The sequence below is a fragment of the Colossoma macropomum genome, unplaced genomic scaffold (assembly GCF_904425465.1).
Source record: "Colossoma macropomum unplaced genomic scaffold, Colossoma_macropomum, whole genome shotgun sequence".
Classification (NCBI taxonomy): Eukaryota; Metazoa; Chordata; class Actinopteri; order Characiformes; family Serrasalmidae; genus Colossoma; species Colossoma macropomum.
Window position 1 is genome coordinate 75125 of NW_023494932.1, and position 23935 is coordinate 99059.

The 23935-nt window shown below is 39.5% G+C and overlaps 2 protein-coding genes across 2 annotated transcripts; both read left to right on the forward strand.

Annotated features, from left to right (window-relative positions):
• Window positions 1-7020: 7020 nt before the first annotated feature.
• Window positions 7021-12761, forward strand: LOC118800602 (H-2 class II histocompatibility antigen, A-Q alpha chain-like). Its single transcript, XM_036560865.1, has 4 exons — window positions 7021-7090; window positions 9246-9494; window positions 12005-12286; window positions 12640-12761. Exons 1-4 carry the CDS (start codon window positions 7036-7038, stop codon window positions 12759-12761), a joined length of 708 nt encoding a protein of 235 aa, XP_036416758.1. The 5' UTR covers window positions 7021-7035.
• Window positions 12762-17457: 4696 nt separating this feature from the next.
• On the forward strand, window positions 17458-22814 carry LOC118800604 (beta-2-microglobulin-like). The gene is made up of 4 exons (XM_036560867.1): window positions 17458-17560; window positions 22071-22352; window positions 22549-22662; window positions 22749-22814. The coding sequence occupies exons 1-4, from the start codon at window positions 17458-17460 to the stop codon at window positions 22757-22759; spliced, it is 510 nt and encodes a 169-aa protein (XP_036416760.1). The 3' UTR covers window positions 22760-22814.
• Window positions 22815-23935: the final 1121 nt, after the last annotated feature.

Consider the following 23935-nt stretch of genomic DNA (forward strand, 5'->3'; position numbering starts at 1 on the left):
CCCTTTCCCCATACCCCTACCAATGAACCTGCTCTACTCCCCATCCCCATAGCCCTACCAATGAACTAGCCCTGTCTCCTCATCCCCATACCCCTACCAATGAACCTGCCCTACTCCCTTTCCCCATACCCCTACCAATGAACCAGCCCTGTCTCCCCATCCCCATACGCCTACCAGTAAAGCAGCCCTACTTCAACTGAAGAAGGAGGTGAGCTGCATTGTATTTAATGACTTGTCCATTGCTATAATTGCAGGAGATGTGTGGGAATTTATTTTTTAAACTGTAAAAGATGGCCTTTAACACATTACTCATAGAGGCTATCAGTATCGAATCAAATAGTCAATTCCTCTGTATGCAAAATGTTGCATGCGTGTCTGCACAGTGTAATACTTTCAAGGTTGACGTGGTCTGTGGTGGTAGGCTCATGGGGCCCAATGTGATATCTTTTCGAAATCCCTAGGGGCGCTTCTGTGTCTGACAGAGGAAATTGAGAAAATAGCAAGTTGCCACACTGCACATTATCATGCAACCTGGGCAGATAAACTCAGTTCTGGAAAAAATGAACAAGAGGATAACAGTACTAGCCTTATAATCACATATACAGTGCAGGGGTTGACCTGTTTAGATGTAATAATATCTATATTTATTGATTAGTAGCATACAGATTAACACAGACTAAATGAACTTATCAGAAAAACAGCAAGTATATTATGAATAATTTAACTTTACATTAATTCACATTAGAAAATCTGCCCTTAGAAATCTTGTTTCGGTGAATATACGAAGTGAATTACAAAATAATATCTTTTAAATCTACAATTCATTGTAGACACACACAGACTTCAAGTGGCACTAGGGGAGCATGGGGAGGGGAATGGAGAACGAAAATGACAGATAACCTGTTTTAAATGTTGTGTGTCATAAGCCCACAGCTTGGTCAGAACATTCAAAAACATTTTCTTGCACAGCTGCAAGTCATCCTTGACTTGTTAACTCTATCTCAAAGAAACCCCTTTGTTTGGTTTAGAGGTTGTGAAGTCTCTGTGTTGTTAACCTGGGTTTCTGAGCCTGTTCCTTTTGCATTGTTTTCTCTGTTTTGACCCTTGTTTGTCTCCTGGTTTTGTGAACATAAATCTGGCTTTTGCTATTGCCTGTTTGTGTTTTGGCCTCTGCCTGTTAAACGGACTTTAGGTATTGAAATACTCCTAATGAAGCCTCTTCACATTTGCAACCTGCTTCAGCCCTTATGTTACCACTGTTAATATGCTGGCATCATGGTACTGCACCAATCTCATATAACTTGCTGTGATGCTGTGATAAAAATTTCCTTGATCACCAAAGAAAAAGGTTCTAGGTAAGGGCCCACTAAACATTTGTGCCCCGGGGGCTATAATTTAAAGATCTGTGCCTGATTCCTGCCTGATCCATGTCAGAAAACTTGCTTCCCTTTACTGTGAGGAAGCTTTTGGAAGCTTTTTTCATATTTTTCATATCTTCTGGATTGATATAGAGCTGCTATAAACAATTTATTTAAAAATGGCTTGCTAATGAGTAATGCTAAATAGTAAGACATAAATCATATCATAATGGGTGACATCCGTATGAGTATGAAAAAGTTAGGATTGTAAATATATTTTATGTCTCAGGTCCTATGCTTCTACACTGTTGTGTAATGATCTTAACCTGGGACACAATTACTTGTTGTATTTCTGTAATTTGACAAGCGTACACAGGTGTCATTGGGCTTATAATAAGAGGGCTATGAGGTATTTGCATAATATCCTTGCCTGAAATTATCATCAGTCACTGTAAACTGAGAGAAAAGCAACAGATATTTAAAAATATCACAGTTATTATGGGATAAGAAACATTGATAACACCTTCTATGAATGCCACGTTTGTAAGCATCTATAAACACATTCATAACCTGTTATAATGCATTCATAAAGCATTATAAACATGGTTATAAATGTTTATAAAAAATTAATTACCATTTGTTGTACATTATGAATTGTTAACATAATGCATTGTAAGTAGTGTTAATAACATGATATATTGTCAGCGCCAAAGAAGTCAGTCCCAGCTTGGAGAGTGTAAAGACAAATACAGTTTTTTACACTATTGGATTTCCAATATTTTATTTCCCACCACTGGTGCTGTTAGGGCTGCATTTTCGGGAGTAAAGTCCTGAATATTTGGATGCTCCAAACAGGCTGTCCTAGAATTATTGCTACAATGTGCTTTTCTTAACCAGCATTCTCACTTTAAATGTTACATTACATCACAGCACACCAGACCCTCCCCTCTGACATCACACCAGGCATGAAGTTACTGTGGAATGAAGTCCTGGTGAGATGCTTGAACTTTATTACATCACTACACTACAGTAATGCTAATTTCTGCTAGCACTCTATTGGATATGCAGTGTTACGTTAGTGCCAAGCTAACGGTGGTGTACATTGACTTAAATTGGGTAAAACACTATTGATGGCAGCACTAGTTTAAAATCTGATATTTGAAGCCTGTAATGTGCTGTACTTTTACATTGCAGGTTTGCAGTAAGTCCTTCAGTAAATACTTCAACTTGAAGCCTCACTCGTAATACTGGAGGCATTATGTTAACAACTCATAATGCATTATGAGCATGGCTATAACATGTAATGCATTTTTATAAATATTTATAGCCATGTTTTGATGCCTTATGAATGCATTATAATGTATTATGAGTGTGTTTATAAGTTCTTATAGACATAACATTCATAGAAAGTGTTATCGAAATATTATACAGTATAAAATACACGAATGGAAATTTGGCTACATTCATTACGCAAGTTGTATACGCCTGGTGTATGAAGTGCTTATTACTGTAAGCTGGCATTCATAACAGTTGAAACACACACTGGCAAAGAAAAAAAGTAGAGATACTACTGTGGGAAATTAAATATAAACAACTGCAGAAATATTGGGACATCTTAGAACATCTCAACTCTGTACTTAACTAGTAACCCCTTAAAATCCCAGGCTTATTACATACTAAGGCTTATTATTCAGGAATTACAGGGACTTCAATGCAAACTGGTTAAGCTATTCTTAGGTTATAGAAGTGTATAATAAAACTGAAATGGCCATGTAAGATGTTAAGCCATCTAGTCTTAAATGTGTCTATGACTCTACTTAGTAATCTGTGATGAAGTGGTGTAGCAGATTCTGATTGGTCAGTGAACTGAAGAGTCACTATGAACTGGAACTCACTCTCAAACTTTCAGCTGATGTAGAGCCAAAAACAATGTTGCTGAGTCTGCAGCTGCTGCTCCCACTGACATTTTTACAGACTAGTATGTTTGCATTTAAGCACATTTGTATGGAATATAGATCATATAGTCTATTGTATTATTTCTATGTTTATGAAGCATGAATTTATATCTGTTTGACTGGCCTACTATTGTTTTGTAACGTATATGTTTATTTGCCTTTTTCTCAGTTTCATTGCCAGGTAGATATTATTTGTCCTGGTTAGATGGATGCATTACCAGCTCTCCAGATCTGACAGATATGGTATATCTTAGAACTTCATCCAGGGGTTCCGTTCACCAGCACAGTGGGGAAGTTTGTCGGATTCAGAGAGTGTGGAGTGAGGACTGCAGAGTACTGGAACAGTAGTCCTTGTGTAAAGTCGCTGCAAGGTGAAGTGGTGTTGGGGTCTATGGGACCAATTTTCAATGTTTACCGAAAGAAAAAAAAGACGTGATTTATTATTTCTTCAACCTCAGATTTATTGACCTTTGCTAACTTCCTGTGAAGAACATATAAAATAACCCATTTTCAGTGTCTTCACTCTGTTCACCCCCCACATATCTCTGTTACACATGTGGTGTTGGGTGAACCTGCCGGGAGTAAAAGTGTGGAGGTGCTGTGTCCTTCACTCTGTTCACCTCCTACATGGCCTGCTGTTAGTGTGTGTGTGTGTGTGTGTGTTTGTTTGTATATGTGTGTGTGTGTGTGTGTGTGTGTGTTTGTTTGTATATATGTGTGTGTGTGTGTGTGTGTGTGTGTGTGTGTGTGTGAGGGTGGACAACATGGACAGAACCTATCAAAACCTAATCCTAGTCCTCACCCTGACTCTAATCCTAACCTTCACCTGAACCCAAAACCTAATCCTAACCCTAACACTGGCCCTAATCCTAACCCTGACCTTAACCTCAACCTAAAACCTAATCCTAACCCTGGCCCTAATCCTAATCCTAAATTTAACCTCAACCCAAAACCTAATCCTAACCCTCACCCTGGTCCTAATCCTAACCCTAACCTCACCCAAAACCTAATCCTAACCCTCACCCTGGTCCTAATCCTAATCCTAACCTCAACCCAAAACCTAATCCTAACCCTCACCCTGGTCCTAATCCTAACCTTAACGTTAACCAAACCCTAATCCGGTTAAGATCCAGGGGCCGTATTACAGAAACGTCTTAAGTCTGAAATCTTATTTTATCTGTTTAGTCACCATGACAACTTCAGTTAGGACAGAAGCTCATCATCTTATCTATTAACTCCAGATAGGAAAACAGTATTACAGAAACATCCTACCTAGACTAAATCTCCTAAACTCTGTCCTAACTTTAAGGTAAACCCCTGAGCATCTTAATCTCTCTTTAACCGTCTGTTTCTATTGTTTTATGCAGTGACAGTCAGCTCAGTTCACTATAACTGGCATAATGATGCTACATTTATCGACACTGGAAACGGCGCTTTGACTTGTGAAGTTTTTTTTCTAACAGCGGTTTAAATCCCCAGACGTGGCAGACACGATCAACACTGCCCCCTCTTATCACTTTGGTGCGTATTGTCAAGGAATGAGGAAAGTGGAGTTTCCCAGGGTGTCCATATGCCTTCATGGCTGACCTGAGCCTAAGATATACAGGATTTTTTTTTCATCTTTCATATCTGAATATATGCACAGACCCCTTAAAATCCCAGGCTTATTGCATACTAAGGCATATTATCCAGAAACTACACTGTCAGAAATAAAGGTTCTATGCAGGCTCATTTTTCATTCATCAAGGTATAAACAATCTAAATGTTCCCTCAAAGGTACAACAGTAGTTTTAAGGTCTGATTGTGAACCTTAAATAAGTTTTTCCAGGTGAAAAGTTTGTATTTGTACCTTTTCATAACCGAATGTTTTAAAACAGAACAGTAAAATAAAAGCCTGGAGACGAGACGGGGTGTGTGGAGTCAGTACAACTTCGAGAATATCCCTTCAGTGGATTATGGTGCAGTTATGTTCCCTGACTAAAGGTACTGAGATGTATCATTGAGGGTCCCGCCCCAGTAACAGGAGGGGTCCTGCCCCTGTGACAGTTTAGAACCTTTATTTCTGAGAGTGTTCAGGGACTTCAGTGCAAACTGCCTGAGCTATTCTTAGGTTATAGAAGTGTGTAATAAAACTTTGGGCCTGCTGGTGGGTCCTGATCATTTAAGCAGTTAAACAAATCACCAAAGGCAAATACTTTTTTTCTCTCCAGGGAGCTCTTGAGTCTGTGTTTAGTCAAATGGCTGCAGTCTTATATAATAGAGATTTCATTTATGCTAAGACAGACTGCCAATCTCTTTCTACCATCTGCCTTAATCCTTATATATAAATTTAGATATCAGGCAGTTCACCTCGTCAGTGTATTTGAGGGCACAGAAAGAGAAAACAAAAAAAATGTGTAAAAATGTAAAAGTTAATTCAAGGAAGGATATTTATTTTATCCCTAAAAGAGATTTTAAAAGCTGCTTCAATCCAGATCAGCTGAATATTATTTTTTTTATTATTGGGCATAAGGATTGATAAATTCTGATTCCTAAATAAACAAATGAGTTGAAGATTCCTAACTAAATAAATCAGTTTACTTCACTATGTTATTTAATGGCCCTGCTTTAGTGGTCAGGAGCCCCATGGACCCTCACAGAGCAGGTACTATTTGGATGGTGGATCATTCTCAGCACTGCAGTAACATTGATGTGGTGGTGGTGTGTTAGTGTGTGTCGTGTTGGTACGAGTGGATCAGACACAGCAGTGCTGCTGGAGTTTTTAAACACCTCAGTGTCTCTGCTGGACTGAGAATAGTCTACAAACCAAAAATATCCAGCCAACAGCGTGCTGTGGGCAGAGTCCTGTGACCACTAATGAAGGTCTAGAGGATGACCAACACAAACTGTGCAGCAGCAGATGAGCTATCGTCTCTGACTTTACATCTACAAGGTGGACTGACAAGGTAGGAGTGTCTAATAGAGTGGACAGTGAGTGGACACAGTGTTTAAAAACTCCAGCAGCACTGCTGTGTCTGATCCACTCGTACCATCACAACACACACTAACACACCACCACCACATCAGTGTTACTGCAGTGCTGAGAATGATCCACCACTGAAATAGTACCTGCTCTGTGAGGGTCCATGGGGGTCCTGACCACTGACGAACAGGGTAAAAGGGGGCTCATTCCAGGCTTATTACATACCAAGGTTTATTATTTAGTAACTACAGGGACTTCAATACAAACTAATGGAGCATTTCTTAGGTTATAGAAGTGTGTAATAAAACTTGGCTTGGTAAGTAGTTAAGTGCATAGACAAAAGAGTTTTGTATCAGGACCCCCACAACATCCCATAAGTCTAAATGCCCTCTTTTACTGGTGCACATTGTGACCCTGCACTAAAAAAGAGAGAGAAAAAAAATATATATATATACAGTCATATCATACATATACAGTGTTTTGTAGATCACAATACTTTATTGTATTATGATACACAATCATTTTTGTATATCAAAAGAGAACAAAAATGTATTTTATTATTACTGTAATGCTTGTGCTGCTTGTGCTGCTTGTGCAGTCTAAAATATCAAGGGACTGAAAGCTTAACTTACCCAGATATTGCAGTGTCACTGAAGTAATAATCCTATTGGATGATTTACTGAGGGGTCTCAGTTAGAGAGAGAGGAACAGGCAGACTGTATTCAGTCAGTATGAGTTTGTTTCCTTTACGCTGATCAAAATGAAGCTGTGTTTGATTCTCGTCTGGTCAGTTCTTCTCTCCACAGAGGCTAAAAGTGAGTAAGAGTGAATATTACACTATTTAATAGTGAACTGTAGTGCTGGTTGTTGAGTATATACTAGGTTTACTGTCCTGACTCTGAACACTGATGGAAGCTATTATCTTATCTGAGTGAATGGTCTGGTGGTCTGTAGTTGAGGGGAAAGTCAGTGGAAACTTTTCCCTACAATGCACTTACTTAGGCTTTGCTTTGTAGCACTTCACTTCATCAGCTGAGCTTTTCCTCCACTGTGATGTCGCTCTATTGGAAAACATATAGAGCAAGGACATGTGTACAGTATCTGCTTCCAGCCTTTAGCTCTACGTTTTTTAATGCACTTATATTCAGAACAGTTAAATCAGTAGAAATGAACTCGATTTTCAAACAGATCTGCCCTGAAACAAATGTTGTTAGATGTTGTTGTTGTACTGTGAGGTTAAGGGAGTGAATGAGTAGTTTCAGCATCCTAGACTAGATCTGGTAACACGTTAGTTGAACATAACACATTCATAACATGTTACATACACACTTCATAACATGTTAATGAATGTTTCAATCAACATTTACCATATACCTTTATTGAGATACATTTTTCAAAATAAAAACACCTTATATATATATATATATATATATATATATATATATATATATATATATATATATATATATTAATTATAAAAATATATTTTGTTAAATGAGAAATGAGGCATAATATATTATTAAAAATATATTATGCCTCATTTCTGTACAGCATATATAAAAATGACCATGTATGTTACACCTGCTTTTTCTTAAACATTAAGCATGTTAATTTACTATAATCATATCATTATAATCAGATCATAATTGGACTTCTGCAGTTATCTGATTATTCAAATGGTCATGTAAACACCATACTCCGATCTAGAAATCCAATTAAGGAATTTGATAAAGAGAGCTGGATTTTAGCTCAGTAATCAGATTTCTCAGTGCATGTGAACTCTTACTCTGATTTCTTTCGGATTTCTCAGTCTGCGCATGTGTGAAAACAGATGGCAACACCAGAAATAAGTGAGCAATGTTGCCCCGAAATGCAGGAAAACACTTTTGGAGCAATGCTGAAACCGACTACATTCTCAATGTAATGAAGGACTTAAATATTCTTCATCTTCTAGATGATGTATGTTCATATTTTCAGGTAAAGTAGCATGATTATTAAAAAAAAAGCCGCAGCATGAAGTTTGAGTTTGACATTACATTTACGTCACGTCTGCTTCTGTGAGTTTATTGGCTGGTTGTAAAGCAGAAATCTGATTACAGTCTGACTCACGTAGACCCAGAGTTTCCCATTATCTGATTACTCAAGTGCATGTAAACGTGTTGATCGGATTACTGAGTGCATGTAAACGCAAATCAATGAAACAGACAGGTTTAAACACAGTTATACAGGTGATGACAATCAGTATTCAGGTGACTTGGATCTGCTGGTTGACAGATGATTGATGATATATTAACCTGAGGGATCTTGGGAACTGGAGTTCATATTGAAGTGAGTCTGGTTGAGAACCGGGAAGCGTGACAATTTCCACAAAGTACAAATGTGAACTGGAGTTTAGAATCTGCACTTTCAGCACTCAGGTTAGTGAGATATGAGTGGCAAATAACCCAGATAACTAATTCATTTAATGAGTGATTCACATATTTATAAACAGACATGATATTATTATCACTAGTCATGACTGTGACTCCTTGGGGAGTGTTTATTTTCGAGCCGCTACAAATACAGCATCAAGACACATTGCAATGATAATATTTCATTTAAAAAGAGTAAAATGATGCACTAAGTGCACAAAAACTCACACAATGTGCACATTTCAAGTAGAGACTTGAACAAAAAAATCTGAAAAAATAAGTTAGTGGTTTTTATTTATATTCCTACTCAATCATAATATTTAGAAAGTAAGAACACATTCTACAGGAAAATGATTTAAGTAACTAAAGGCTGATATTTATTCATGAATATGTTTGGGAAAAGACCTAGGAATGCAGATCCTGTTCCACAATAGCCACCAATAATAATAAAAAGAAAAGTTATGAGCAGAAATAGCCATTTATTGTCCATTCACAAAGGGTTAAACCAGTGTGTGTGAATGTGTGTACTGATGTTCTTTTCTCCTTCTTTTTTCCTCAGTTCAGCACAAAGACACCTACATACTCCTGTGCTCTGAGACCGAGAAACAGTACATATACGGACTTGATGGAGAAGAAAAGTGGCACGCCGACTTCAGTCAGGGGAAAGGAGTGATGACCCTGCCAGCATTTGCAGATCCTTTCTGCTATTCCAAATCAACCTATGAGATCGCTCTTATTGACGTGGAAACCTGTCAGAAAAACTTGGCTAACAGTGTAAAATGTTACAAATACCCTGCCGAACCAAAAGGTAAGACATGAGTGTCACCGCAGGACAGTTATTCACAGGTTCATGAAACATAGTCAAGTTATCATGCACAGAAAATGACTTATTAAAATCATACGTATCAATAGCTGTGTATGTTACAACTGTATCACGACAGTTCAGGGAAAAAGTTACTTTGCAAGGTTAACTATAGGGGGAAATGGAGGAAGAAGCCCCCTTTTAAGTAGCTTAATCAGATCTGCGTAAGAGTTTAGTTTATTTTTATTATTGTTGTTGTTTTTACTGGTAAGTAAGTTCAAACTTGAGTTTGCACACAGTCTTTGTGCTTCTTTGTCTATGTTGCTTCTATTGGTTTACCGACACTTATTATAAATAATGCAGTAATACAGGAGAGGGAGTGCTATCCATCAGTAACAGCACTGAAAAAAACAGCGCTGTGTTCAAAACACAATGATAACTGGGTTTGAATTACAGATTATATGGTTACTGATTTTAAGTCTTAACTACTGCAATGTGGCCCAACACAGGAGAGGCTGGATATTTTACCGTTCAGACACAAACATGTTGCTGTTATACCAGGAAAAGTACTTTCACATGACTCCTCATGCTGCACTTGCCCACCTTTTGACATCTGTATGAATAAATGTGTGAGTTTATGACCTAAATGTAATGTTCGCAGACACATATGTAATATTTAGTAAACAGTTTGTCCCAGTGGTGTCGTTGGGATGCTTTTTTCTGATTGTTTTATTTGTTGTTGTTCTTGCGTACTCCATCAAAAAAAATCAATAGAAATATTTTAGTAATAAGAATATTCAGTTTGATCAGTTCACCTGTAAGAAACATCTAAATAGCACTAAGATTAAGAGACCCTTATTAGTCCCACAACGGGGAAATTTTACCTCCACAATTAACCCATCGGTGCAGTGAAACACCACATACACACTAGTGAATGCACACACACTAGGGGGGCAATGAGCACACTTGCCCAAAGTGGTGGGCAGCCCTATCCACAGCGCCCGGGGAGCAGTTGGGGGTTAGGTGCCTTGCTCAAGAGCACTTCAGTCAAGTACTGTTGGCTCAGGGGATCAAACCAGTGGCCTTCCAGTCACAGGACTGGTTCCCTAACTGTTCCCTGACAATCTGTTGATGTTTAATCTGAGAGGAACTGAACATGTAACAGGTTTAATACTGACCACCTTAACATCCTCACCAAGCTGTTACAGACACCATTCAGTACCTGGAGCTTCACTGGATTAGGTTTTGGGTTAAGGTTAAAGTTAGGGTTAGGTTTGGTTTAGATTTAGGGGATTTGGGATTTAGGTTTAGATTAGATTGGATAAGGTTAGGGTTAGGATTAGTTACTGCATTACTGATACTTCATTGATATGTTACAGATACTCTGTTAAGATCTTATTAATCATCTACAAAGGACCACTCAGAATACCTTGACATGACAGAAGTCATGGGATAGCAGTGTGTAAACTGACTACGAAGTGGTGTTACCTCAGGCTGGGGAACACCAACACCTGTATAAGTTGTGAGGTGTTATCTTGTGAGTGAGGCTGAACGCTGGTCAGTGTGCTCATAGCAAGGCGACGGGAATTATCAGAGTTTGAACAAGGCACAGAGTTTGATGTGCGGCTATTTAACTTTCCTCGATCCACAGTGTCACATGTGTACCGCGAATATGTCATAGAAGGCATTACCACCCACAATGGACAGCACAGTGGCCATCCATGGGTGCTTAATAATCATGACCAGTGGCGTCTGGCTAGAATCGTCCATGCGAACAGACAAGCAACTCCACATTTAATGCAGGAGGCCCCACATGCATATCCCACAGGTCAGTGCAGCGTTCTAGGTTATGAGAGCAGAAGACCCACCAAAGTGCCTCTGTTAACACCACAACACCGGACACAGTGCCTCACCTGGGATCGTGAGGTTGCCAACTGGACTCTAGACGCCTGGCAACATGTAGCGAGGTCCAACGAGTCATGGTACCAATTGTTTTGGGCTGATGGTAGGGTTCATGTGGGGCGCAGACCCCATGAAGCCATGGACCCCACTTGTCACAAGGCACTGTGCAGACTGGTTGGTAGTGGTTCCACACTGGTGTGGGGGTGTTCTCATGGCATGGGCTGGGTCCACTGGTCTGGCATTGACTGTTCCACTGCTAGATGACCATTTGCAGCCCTTCATGGACTTAATGATGGGATATTTCAGCAGGATAATGCACTGTGTCATCAGGCCCAAGCATGGCTCAGCATCCCTCCAGGCGTCTTCTTCAACTTGTGGCATCGATGCCATGTCAAGCTGCTGCACTTCGCCGGGCTAGAGGGGGTCCTGCACGATACTAGTTCCTGTCCCATGACTTTTGGCATGTCAGTGTAAATTATTACTGAAAAAGAGTCAAATTTATTTAGACCCAACATGTGTGTCTGTAATGAAACTGTAGGTTTACTGAACAGAATGATATACGATCGCAATATTAACATAAAAAATGTAAACATATATAACTTCTTTACCCACAGATGCTCCACAAAGTTCCATCTACTCCAAGGACGATGTGGAGCTGGGCTCTAAAAACACCCTCATCTGTTACATCACTGGATTCTACCCAGCACATGTTGAAGTTTCCTGGACCAAGAACAATGTCAATGTAACAAGTAAGGCGACCCTCAGCAGATACTATGTGTCTGATGATGGAACCTTCAACCTGGTCTCTACTTTGAGCTTCACTCCAGAGGAGGGTGACATCTACACCTGCACTGTGGAGCACACAGCCCTGGACAGACCACTGACCAAAACATGGGGTGAGATTTATACCTGGTTATAGACCTGACTCTGTTAATGGATTTCATTAGTATAACAGTGAAAGTTATATGACAATTCAGATGTAATGTGAATGTGAAGCGTAGGTTTATTTATTCTCTGCCCAAAAACACCTGACTTAGCTCATTTTGGGTTTGATAATTACCTGATTAGCTGGATCAGGCGTGTTGTGGTGGGGAACAGTTTAAAGCTTGTAAGACTGGGGGGTCTATAAGACCAGAGTTGGACCCTTTGATTATAATGGAGTAAACAGGGCCACTGTGTATATATTGTGAATAAAGCTAAAAATTGGGACTCGTATATAGTTTATTTATGTGTTTTCTGTGTTGTACAGATGTGCAGGTCACTCCTGCCAGTGTGGGTCTGACCGTGTTCTGTGGAGCGGGTCTGGCTGCAGGACTGCTGGGAGCCGCTGTTGGAATCTTCTTCCTCGTCAAAGGAATCAACTGCAGCTAAAAGTCAAACTTTAAACATTACAGTATGATTTTGTGTGACTTGCTTTTTGAGCTCATCATCCACTTTGACATTTATCCATGAATGTACCTGTTGTTTTCACTTTCACATGTCAACTCTATGCTGTAACTCGGGACCTGTTAACATACTTGAATATAAAACCAAGTAAATTTGTATATGACTCAATATTAAAAAAAAAAATGTTTGCAGACAAGGGTGATCACTAGGACATTAAGCATACAAAAGCAGATGACTTTAATAAACTTTAAAATCTTTGTTTGGAATTAGTGTTTTCAAAAGTCTTTGATAAACCAACTGCATCAATGTTATAACAACATAAACACTGGTGACCTGTCCAGGATGTTTCCTGCCTCTCGCCCAGCAGTGGTGGACGAAGTACACAGATCATGTACTTGAGTTAAAGTAGAGACACCCAAGGTAAAATATTACTCCAGTAAAAGTAGAAGTTCCTCCCTTTAGACCTCCACTTGAGTAAAAGTACAAAAGTATTTGCCTTCAAATGTACTTAAGTATTGAAAGTAAAAGTACTAAAACATTAATTATGACTTTAATGTCATAATCATTTTTGTAATGAGACTCGTTTCATCAACTCATTTTAGGTGAAAATACTCCAGTGTCTCTCTTGGTAAACCAGTCTTTTAATAGAATGTCATTAATTAGTGACACTGATGTCTATTAAAATTATCATAAGCACAAAACACTGAAGGCAAACAGTTTCCATCAGGTAGAACTGAGTGGCTCTGAAATCACTTTTTACAAACAAGCAAAGTTTCAGTTTAAGATTTATTTACAGTTACAAGTTTAAGTTTAATAAAATCTTTAAACTCAGATTCACAAATGAGTTTCCTTTACTAAACTGCATCTGTAGGTCTCTGTTCATAAACATAAACTAGCCAAAACTAATCTACTATAAAATGAAAGTGTTTGTATAAATTCAGAAAAAAGACACGTCAGTCACGACTGCATATGTGTACATATTTCTTTATTGTGGTCTATTTACACAAAGTTAGATTAGTTCATCATTTATGTTGAATAGACTCTCCCAAACTCTTACGCTGCTGCACTGATGTTGAACTGTGTGCTGCACTGGGTCGGTATGACCAACAGGTCAAAACAAGCTCAAAACAAAGTGACCGCTGTGCCCTGATTGGTGTTCTTACTTTGCTCTTCTTTTGTTTTGATGTTACGTTTTTATTCACACATAAACCAAAAGGAACAACAGATTTCTCATAATGTAGTGGAGTAAAAAGTGAGATATTAGACTTTGAAATGTAGTGGAGTGAAAGTAAAAAGTCACTCAAAATGGACTTCAGTAAAGTACAGATACACGAAAAAACTACTTAAGTACAGTAACCAGTTACATTTACTTAGTTACTGTCCACCACTGCCACCCAGTGAGCGCTGGGATGGACTCCAGCTCCCCCTGCCACCCAGGAGAATAAGTGGCTTAGATGACGTGAGTGAGTGAGTGTCCTAAATGATTAATAGAGCTATAGAAGATCATAAAATGACTGCAGAAACTGTACAACACCAAGAATCACCTTACAACAAAAGGAATACCCAGAATTCATCATTTTCAAAAGCAGAGATCAAAACTTGACCAAAATAATATAAATAGGTCATTTTAGTACTTATTTTGCACAAAACTTTAACTTCTTGAGATATTGAATAAAACATCTTTGAAAGTTTTTGAACTCTCTATCATTTTGTGAATTTCTACATACTTGTAATCTAAACTATGATCAGGTCTTCATTTACCTCATGACAAAATAAAGAGAACCAAAATAAATAAAATAACACAAAAAATATATCGTTGCTGTCCAATGAAAATCTCCAAAATGTTAACTTTACAGGAGAGGGCAAAAACACTCTTACCTTTCAATGTAAGTCAATGTAAAAATATTTAGTTCCAAGTGATTTTAGAACATTTCTATTGGTCCATTCATTATGATTTTTTACACAATGTAAAGGACAGCTGGAGTGTTGAAATGATGTAGAAAACTAAAAATCAACAAAAATGGAGATACATGGTTTTCATTGGACTGCGACGATATTGCTGTGACCCGCTTGAGCAGCAATGAATTCAACCAAACACTTCCTGTAACTGTTGATCAGCCTTTACTTGGGGGAACCTTGGGCTGTTCCTCCTCACAGAACTGCTTCAACTGTGTTATACTAGTGGGCTCTCTTTCATGAATGCCACACCTTAGATTATGCCACAACATTTCCATTGGATTAAGGTCTGAACTTTCCAAAATATAACATTTCTTCTGCTTTAACCATTCTTGGTAGACTAACTGGTGTTTTTAGGGTCATTGTTTTTCTGCAAGACCCTCTTTGATGGCAAGCTGCCTTGGCAAAATGACTCCAAACTGTGATGCTGCCACCACCATGTTTCAAAGTCGAGATGAGGTTCTTATGTTGGAATGAAGTGTTCGGTTTTGCCAAACTTAATATCTGGCATTTTTGCCTTTTCGAACCACATAACATTGTTTCAGTGGTCTTCTGGCTCACCCAGGTGGTCTTCTTCCTAGAGAGTAGTGGCTTTCTACATGTTATGATTCCATACATATTATTTGTGTGAAAGAATAGTATGTATGGAATTATAAAGCCATTATACACCAAAGTTAGCTTGGTGCTAACTTAACACTGCATATCCTATAGAATGCTAGCAGAAATTAGCATTACTGTAGTGTAGTGACATTACAAAGTGAAGGTTTCTAGTGGTTAATGTTAGAACCAATGAGGAAGCAAATTTCAGTGATAGCGCTCTACTAACTTGCCTCTCACTCTCCATACTTTCACTGCACAGTACCTTCATGCTCAGTGTGATGTCAGAGGGGGATTCAGGGCCTGGTGGGTACTTGGATTGCTGTGATGTGATGTAATTTTTAAAGTGAGAGTGCTGGTTAATGAAAGCACATGGCAGTAATAACTCTGAGCTGGACAATTTGTTTCTGGTATCTGAATATTTAAGACTTAAGCCCCAAAGGTCCAGCCCTGACAATATAATATGCTATTAACACCCCTTGTAATTCATTATGTCAACCCATCATACTGCATAATAAATTTGGCTATAAAGAGTTGTTCATTTTTATAAATGTTTAAAACCATGTTTTTTAATACTTATGAATGTTATAACATGTTATGAATGTGATTATAGATGCTTATAGACATACTATCATTACTTATCATTCTACTGAATTAGTTCAAGCTGCAGTCTCACGGTACAAAAATGAATAATAATAATTAAAAAAGTATTCAATCCTTAGATATTTACAAGGATTTTGTTATGATCTATTTAAACACAAGGCTTTAATACAGACATATTATATAAATATATACAAATATATATAAATATATACAAATATGTATAAATATATACAAAATCATAATTATAGGGTACTTTTTGTTAGGAGGTGTCTGTCCCAAATTCTAACCACTACATTTTTTTTTTGTATTTTTTCAAAGATGTTTTTTAAAATATATTTTTGATTTAATTTAAAGTGTAATTGAAAGACTTAACATGAATTTTAATTACTTGCCTAGCCACATCTTCACATCACTACTGAAACACAAAGAGTTTCAGTCGGTGGGCGGATCCTTATTTCTAGCCAGGCCCCTGCATTTTAGAAAGGAAGTGAGGCTGCATCCCTGTCCCCCATGGCCAAATAGGAAGCAGTTAGATCCCATTATTTTGAAGTGAATGAGTCCCAAAGTCTGAAAATCAGTGTGGAACATTGAGAACTGTCACTCCCGAAACACAGATTTTCTGCAATTAAGTAAACTTTTGTGTGTTTTAATGAAAAATATGATGATTTTATGTGAACCCAACTGATCACAGCTGTGTTTGCTGGTCACGTCCTGGCTAGCATTTCTGAGTTCTGCTCAAAATGAGCTAAAATTGTCACCACCGAAACAGTCAATACTGAAACATTTGGTACAGTTTCAGTACTATTATGATTATTTTGTTAGTGACAAAATGAAATGATACAAACATAAACATAATTAAGATAAAGGGTCACTCAGAGCTAAAACATTTTAAAAGTCATGTGTTTGAATTCTGACTTTGAACCAGCTGGATAGAGCGATTAATATACATAGGCTACAAATAAACTTACACTTTGGTTGAAGAATTTAACCCTTTTTAACTTTTTAAATCTATTTACCTTATAATGTAATTATAACTAGTGACATGTCAGTTTACAATAATGGTTAGTAACATGTGATGCAGTAGTTTAGCAGATCCTGATTGGTCAGTGAGTCTCTGTTATCAGGAACTCACTCTCTTAAACTCTCTCAGTTGTTGTTGGATGTCGAGACAAGATGATCCTGATTCTGCAGCTGCTGCTCGCTCTGAGTCTGAGTCTGAGAGCAGGTCTGTTTACATTTACAGTCATATTATCAGCTTTTTATTGGAGTTATGTTTCTGTCCTTGTCTCAGACAAAGCACTGCATCTCGAACTAATCTATTTGTTTTTCTTTTCTTTTTTTCTTCATATAATTTCCAGATTCATATGATTATTACAGAGTAGTAGACTGTATCACCAGCTCGCCAGATCTGTCAGATGCAGAACTCATTGATACCTACTATTTTAATAAGCAGAAATGTGTACAGTTCAACAGCAGTGTTGGGAAGTATGTAGCGCTCAATCCGCTTGAAGTAAGGACTGCAGAGATGTGGAACAACGGACCTGAACTACAGCGCGAGAAAGGCGAGCTGGACAGATACTGCAAAGACAATCTACAATTTGACTACTCACATATTCTGGAGAAAACGGGTAAGACACACATGTGGTCTCCACTGAGAAAAAGAGGATGCACAAGAGCTTTAAAAGCAGCACAGAGCTGAGCTGTATAAGTGTTGTAAAAATAATAAGGAAAAATACACCGATCAGGCTTAACATGATGACCACCTCCTTGTTTCTATGCTCATTGTCCATTTTATCAGTTCCACTTACTATATAGGTGCACTTTGTAGTTCTACAGTTACAGACTGTAGTCCATCTGTTTCTCTGCATACTTTGTTAGCCCCCTTTTACCCTGTTCTTCAGTGGTCAGGACCCCCATGGACCCTCACAGAGCAGGTAATATTTGGGTGGTGGATCAGTCTCAGCACTGCAGTAACCCTGACGTGGTGGTGGTGTGTTAGTGTGTGTTGTGCTGGTGCGAGTGGATCAGACACAGCAGTGCTGCTGGAGTTTTTAAACACCTCACTGTGTCCACTCACTGTCCACTCTATTAGACACTCCTACCTTGTCAGTCCACCTTGTAGATGTAAAGTCAGAGACGATAGCTCATCTGCTGCTGCACAGTTTGTGTTGGTCATCGTCTAGTCCTTCATAAGTGGTCACAGGACGCTGCCCACAGGATGCTGTTGGCTGGATATTGTTGGTTGGTGGACTATTCTCAGTCCAGCAGTGACACTGAGGTGTTTAAAAACTCCAGCAGCACTGCTGTGTCTGATCCTCTCATACCAGCGCAACACACACTAACACACCACCACCACGTCAGTGTTACTGCAGTGCTGAGAATGATCCACCACCCAAATAGTACCTGCTCTGTGAGGGTCCATGGGGGTCCTGACCACTGAAGAACAGGGTAAAAGGGGGCTAACAAAGTATCAGAGAAACAGATGGACTACAGTCTGTAACTGTAGAACTACAAAGTGCACCTATATAGTAAGTGGAGCTGATTAAATGGACAATGAGCATAGAAACAAGGAGGTGACAATGTTATGCCTGATCTGTGTTTTCCTGTATTTTGATAAAGGCCAGTAAGCAGCACAAAACAGTCCAAACTGTTTATTCTCATGCGGATAAAATAAAAACGATCACCTTTAACATGAATGAAACTACGCAGCTAGTTACATATTATCTAGCTGATATTACATTTTCTAATGTTTACTTATTTATGCTGCCAATATGATTTGTGTAGATGAAATTGTCCATTATCAAAGCAATTTATTAGATGAATATTAATTGAGAACTTAATATTAATTGAGTGATTTTGTATTTATGGTTGCTTTAGAAAAAAATGTTTTCAGCTCTATTCATGTCTACACAAGGACTTTATTTGTAATATAACAGCTCTGTGCATAACACTAACGACACAGTCACAAGTATTAATATCTTACGCACTCTATTTTATCAAAAAGGCAGCATAAACTTTCAGAATCTTATAAGGTTAAGCTGTTAGGCTGTTATATTTAAGTTTTTTGCATGCTTCAGATAATTTCAGTGTCTGAAGTGTTGTCATAACCATAGGGGGGAAAGGAGTCAGGAGGGGAGATGCAGTGTTTTAGTTGATTAAAACAAACAAAAACTGTCAACTCTCAGTCGTCTCGGACTTGTCTTGCTTCTGCACCTCGTGGCTTCTCTCTCTCTCTGGTCTCTCAACACCTACTGAGTGAAAAAGAGGGTATTAGTAGGCAGAGAGACAACTACACACAGGTGGACATCATGACTCATCAGTCTGCCGTGCAGCCAGAACAAGCACCCCACCCCACAGTTGGTGCTTGGCGACCGCTGCCACAGTAACATTATGTGGATTGTTTGAGTGATACAATATTAACCAATCAGAAGTGTTGTTTTAAACTGATTAGGCTAGAAACAGTCGGTTATACCATTCTTTACAGTCTTCCAGTCATAGATGAACACAGAGTGACTCATCAATGACTCAAAACTGCTATTAATACTCTGCAGTGGCTCTCTGGAATCAACAGCTTGGGGCTTGACATTAACTCTTATTGCACAACATGTGACGATTCAGACCCACAAAAAGGCGCAAACAGTGAGGCAATCACTTTTGGTTGTGACATACTATTATTTGCAGTAGAGAAAAACAGAATATAAACAAGAATTTTGCTGCTGGGCCTTATAAAGAAAGCACAAATATTACATATTTGTGAATTTGGTCTGATGATTATTATATTCACGAGTTTGAGATGTGTGGTATTTGTTATATGTGTTGTTCTGTGTTAGAGAGTGGGTTATTCAGGGGTTATTTTGTGGATATTTGTCTGTAAGTTGGGGTAACCATCAGGGCGTGGGCCAAATTTTCAGTGTTCTGCCAGGAGCGGTCGGGAAACCGGCCTGCTGCAGGCGGGAGCGGGACCAGCACGCATGAAGAGAAATCCTGCGAATGTATTAACAGCTTAAATAAAACAGAACACACATTAAATCATAGATAAACAATATCATGTGAACAACATGTGGTCCAACGGCCACAGCTGCCCAGCAAAACCCCACAAATTACCGCTCTGTAGTTCCTGCTCTGTGTTTACTGGGAATAAATAGCATTTGGTGAAGTTACTGACAGTGAGCCTGATGGTCATGACTGCTGTGTTATTTCAGCAGAGAATAATGTATTTGTGATTAGACTGTATCAGATACTGGATGTCAGTTCACTTTGAAGGAACTGCGCAGGTGAGAACAGGACAAAACATTTCAGTTGCAGGCAGGACCGGGCCAAATGATTCCAATTTTTTGAGGGAGCAGGTGGCTGTGAGACTGTAAAAACAGCCCCACGTGGACCTCTAGTGCTGACGTTCCCCATTGGTTCAGCATATGTATGTGCCTTTCTGCCTGGTTGCACAATAAAGACCTGTTCTTGATTCAAAACTATGGTTTCACATTAATCTTCTTTTGACCTGAAGTAGCTGGCGGCCAATAATGCTACCTAGAAAACCGACTGCAAAGAAGAAGAAGAAGGAAAAAACGAGAAGCTACTGAGCTGAAAGCAACGTGGCAAGGATTGGCTGAGCCCAGCAGGAGCGAGGAGGAGCCTCCAGTGCTGTCAGTCAGGAGGCTTCTCCTGCACAGATGGAGGTGAGAGGGAGAGCCGATGCATGCACTGGTACTGGAGCTGTGCAGCATGGTTCTGCAGGCATACCCTAGGCTTGAAAGTTGATGCTGGAGTATTTCCTGAACACGCTGCACCCGGAGAAACTATAGTGGCAGGGGTCACTCGCCCCCTGGCTAGCCTTCGAGAGGCCATGGCTGATGAGATGAGGGCACAGCTTATCCTTAAAGAAGAGGCACAGCTCGATGTGGCGTGCAGCCCCCCGAGTGAAGAGCAACATGGCAACTGGTATGTTGGCAAAGCAGGAAAAGGGGACACTGCACCAAGCAATGCCGCAAGCCTATGTCAGCGGAGAAACAGAACTCGGCCAGGAAGCCCTTCTGCTGTTATGGGCTGTTGATCTAGTGTAGCATAAATGGCAGATGTCTCACCACGCTTGTTGACATGAGCTCATCAGTTTCTCTGCTACATCCAGGTGCGCTCCCACATGCTGAGAGAGGCACATCATTAAAAAGTGGCTCTCGGTCGCTCTGGGGGGTCTGAGCCGAGTACGTTTTGACCCGCACCTGCCACGGATATGGCCTAAGATAGAGATGACTGTATGCATAGTGTGGGGGGCAGGGTGGCATGCCCTCTTGTATGCCAGGGATGTTGTTTGGATTGTGTTGGGTCACTGGAATGGTAGGAGGGGGCAGTGTGGTGAACAGGGCACAAAGCCAAACAGGAGCTGGCATCGCAAAAAGATACTCATGGAAGGGCTAGGTCCCGGTTAAAAAGGTACTATTTATTGTTGTTTGTGTTGTTTTGTTAGTTTGAGATGTGTGGTATCTGATGTGTTATTCTGTGTCAGGGACTGGGTTATTTAGGGGTGTTTTGTGTGTGAGGGGGTCACCGTCAGGGTGAAGCCTGTGGCTAGTGCTAACCTCCCCTTGGGTTTGACATTGAGCATGTGCCATTCTGTCTGGTTGCTCAATACATAGCTGTTCTGGGATCAGAATTTTGGCTTCACTTGAATCTTCTTTTGACTGCCGTTACAGTTATGAGACATGCTGGATCGAACGTGAGGTGGAGTGAAGTGGCCTTGCTGCGGAACAGGGGGCGGTGCTCAGGCAGCAGAGTTCGGGACTCGCTTGCCGCTTTCGTGCCTCTCGTTGCCGTCATTGTCGTTGTCCCCTCTCTCACGGCTGACATCCTCCTCCTGCCGTCACTCGTGTCCCTCGGCGGTGGTCGGGAGTTGTGCGCCGTCCCCCACTCATTCGCGGCTCTCTCCCTGACGTCCTCGCCAGGGTTCGTCGCCACTCTGTGTTCAGGCCCCACCTTCCTGCAGGCTCTCGTGGCCAGGGGACGCTTGCCCACAGTCTAATATTGCTCTTAGGTTTAGTAGGTGAATCTGTCAGCATTGTAGTTTACATTATTAATATTAATATAGTGATAAAAAAACAACTGTTTGAAAAATGATTTTGCACTAATAATATTTGATGTTTGCAGTGAAGCCAATGATCCGCCTCAGGTCAGAAAAGCAGGCCAGTGAGGGTCGTCCTGCCATACTGATGTGCAGCGCGTATAATTTCTACCCCCCAGCCATCGATGTGTACTGGCTGAGAGACGGTAAAAAAGTGACCTCTGATGTGGTGTCCACTGAGGAGATGGCTGATGGAGACTGGTACCACCAGGTCCACTCCCACCTGGAGTACATGCCCACATCTGGAGAGAAGATCTCCTGTGTGGTGGAGCACGCCAGCTCCAAGGAGCCCATCATCTACAACTGGGGTGAGAATAAACACCTATTATACCTTGCTTGTCAGCAAATATCAATAAAGATTCAACAGAACTCAAAGTCACAGTATCATAAAGCTGTAAAAATGGCATTATATTCATAACAATATGCTTATTATAATAATGAAATTAGCGTATTTAATTTTAAAGACACTTCACTTTCATGAAATGGTGTTTTTCTGCCCCACAGATGGTTCTTTTCCTGATTATGGGAGGAGCAAGATTATTATCGGAGCTTCAGGGTTTGTGTTGGGGATCATCCTGTCAACTGCTGGATTCATCTACTATAAGAAGAAATCTCCAGGTCAGTGGAGATGAGAAAGAGTTTAACTGATATTAATCCATTTTGAGTATTGATGAATTAATGTAATTTGTGTAATTGTTTTACAGGGGTCCTGTGAAGTTAACTACTGGTCAGTTTTATACTGGTTTTACTGTTTTTTTGTTTATAATTAAAGAAAACTGTTTTACTGTAACACTGAGTGACGGTTTACTTTTGTTAAAAAAAAACTTGTTTCACATTTATCTGAATTCTTGCATGTTCGTGTGATGATATAGAGGAGTCATCTTTAATGCCAGGTGATATTACGCGCAGTGAAGTCTATTACACAGCTTTAATGACCTGTAATGTGTTTATAGAATTAATTTTAGATGTCTGTTTTATTTTTAACAATCCTTTACAAAACTGAATTTCAATGTTTGCTTAAGCATAGGCTTGATATTTGCTTTTTGGGAGTTTGATAATTAGAGAAACATGTTTGACTTGGGTCAATATACATATTTCTGGACTTGGTACTATGTAGGCTGAATGTTTATGTACGTTAAATGTTTTAGATGAAAACGGTCACTTAGGCCTCCAACAGATTTTATGAAAAGAGGCCATTTTACAGCTCAGACTCAAGTCTTAAATAGTATGTTTTAATATTAAACAAGTCCTGTGACTGGCAGCCTGCCCCCACGACCCATGAAGATAAGAAGCTTAGAAAATGTGTGTGTGTGTATTAAACAAACCTACACCAAGTGTGATGAAGCTTAAGACTTTTTTAAACCAGATGTTAAGACCTTAAGACTTTTTTAAACCAATGCCTGCATAGACATTGTATATATTTTACTGCTCTTAATAAACACATTTTGTAACGATTTCTTTGTGTAAGTCTGACTGTAATATTCAATTATACTGATAATATAAGCTCGAAGCAATCATTTTATTAATCCTATCCTATTGGCTAATGCTTTTCTATGGAGATTATACAAACTGTGCAGAACCGAACACCTGGGTCCGACAGTCACTCACTACAAGGGCTGTCTAAATACTTTTGGACACCAGGGCCATGTATGTGTATAAGAAGGTGGAGGTCATTGTGCCTTGATGCTAACACAACAGGCCCTCACAGTGCATTTGAAATGAGTATTCTCCCTTATAGTGTAGAGAGAACAACATTTCTTTGACCCAATGATTGAATGCAACACTTTAAAGAGCATTTAAAAATCCATGCTTGAAGTAGCCATTAGAAGAAATTGTAAGTGTTTGGCCATGAAGGGATGCACATGGCCAGCAACCATACTCAAATAGGCTG

Coding starts and splice junctions, on each gene's coding strand:
- LOC118800602 (XM_036560865.1), top strand. CDS start 7,036: ATGAAGCTGTGTTTGATTCTCGTCTGGTCAGTTCTTCTCTCCACAGAG. Junction 7,091..9,245: donor TCTCTCCACAGAGGCTAAAA/GTGAGTAAGAGT, acceptor TTTTTTCCTCAG/TTCAGCACAAAGACACCTAC. Junction 12,287..12,639: donor ACCACTGACCAAAACATGGG/GTGAGATTTATA, acceptor TGTGTTGTACAG/ATGTGCAGGTCACTCCTGCC.
- LOC118800604 (XM_036560867.1), top strand. CDS start 17,458: ATGTGGAACAACGGACCTGAACTACAGCGCGAGAAAGGCGAGCTGGAC. Junction 17,561..22,070: donor ACATATTCTGGAGAAAACGG/GTAAGACACACA, acceptor TGATGTTTGCAG/TGAAGCCAATGATCCGCCTC. Junction 22,353..22,548: donor GCCCATCATCTACAACTGGG/GTGAGAATAAAC, acceptor TCTGCCCCACAG/ATGGTTCTTTTCCTGATTAT.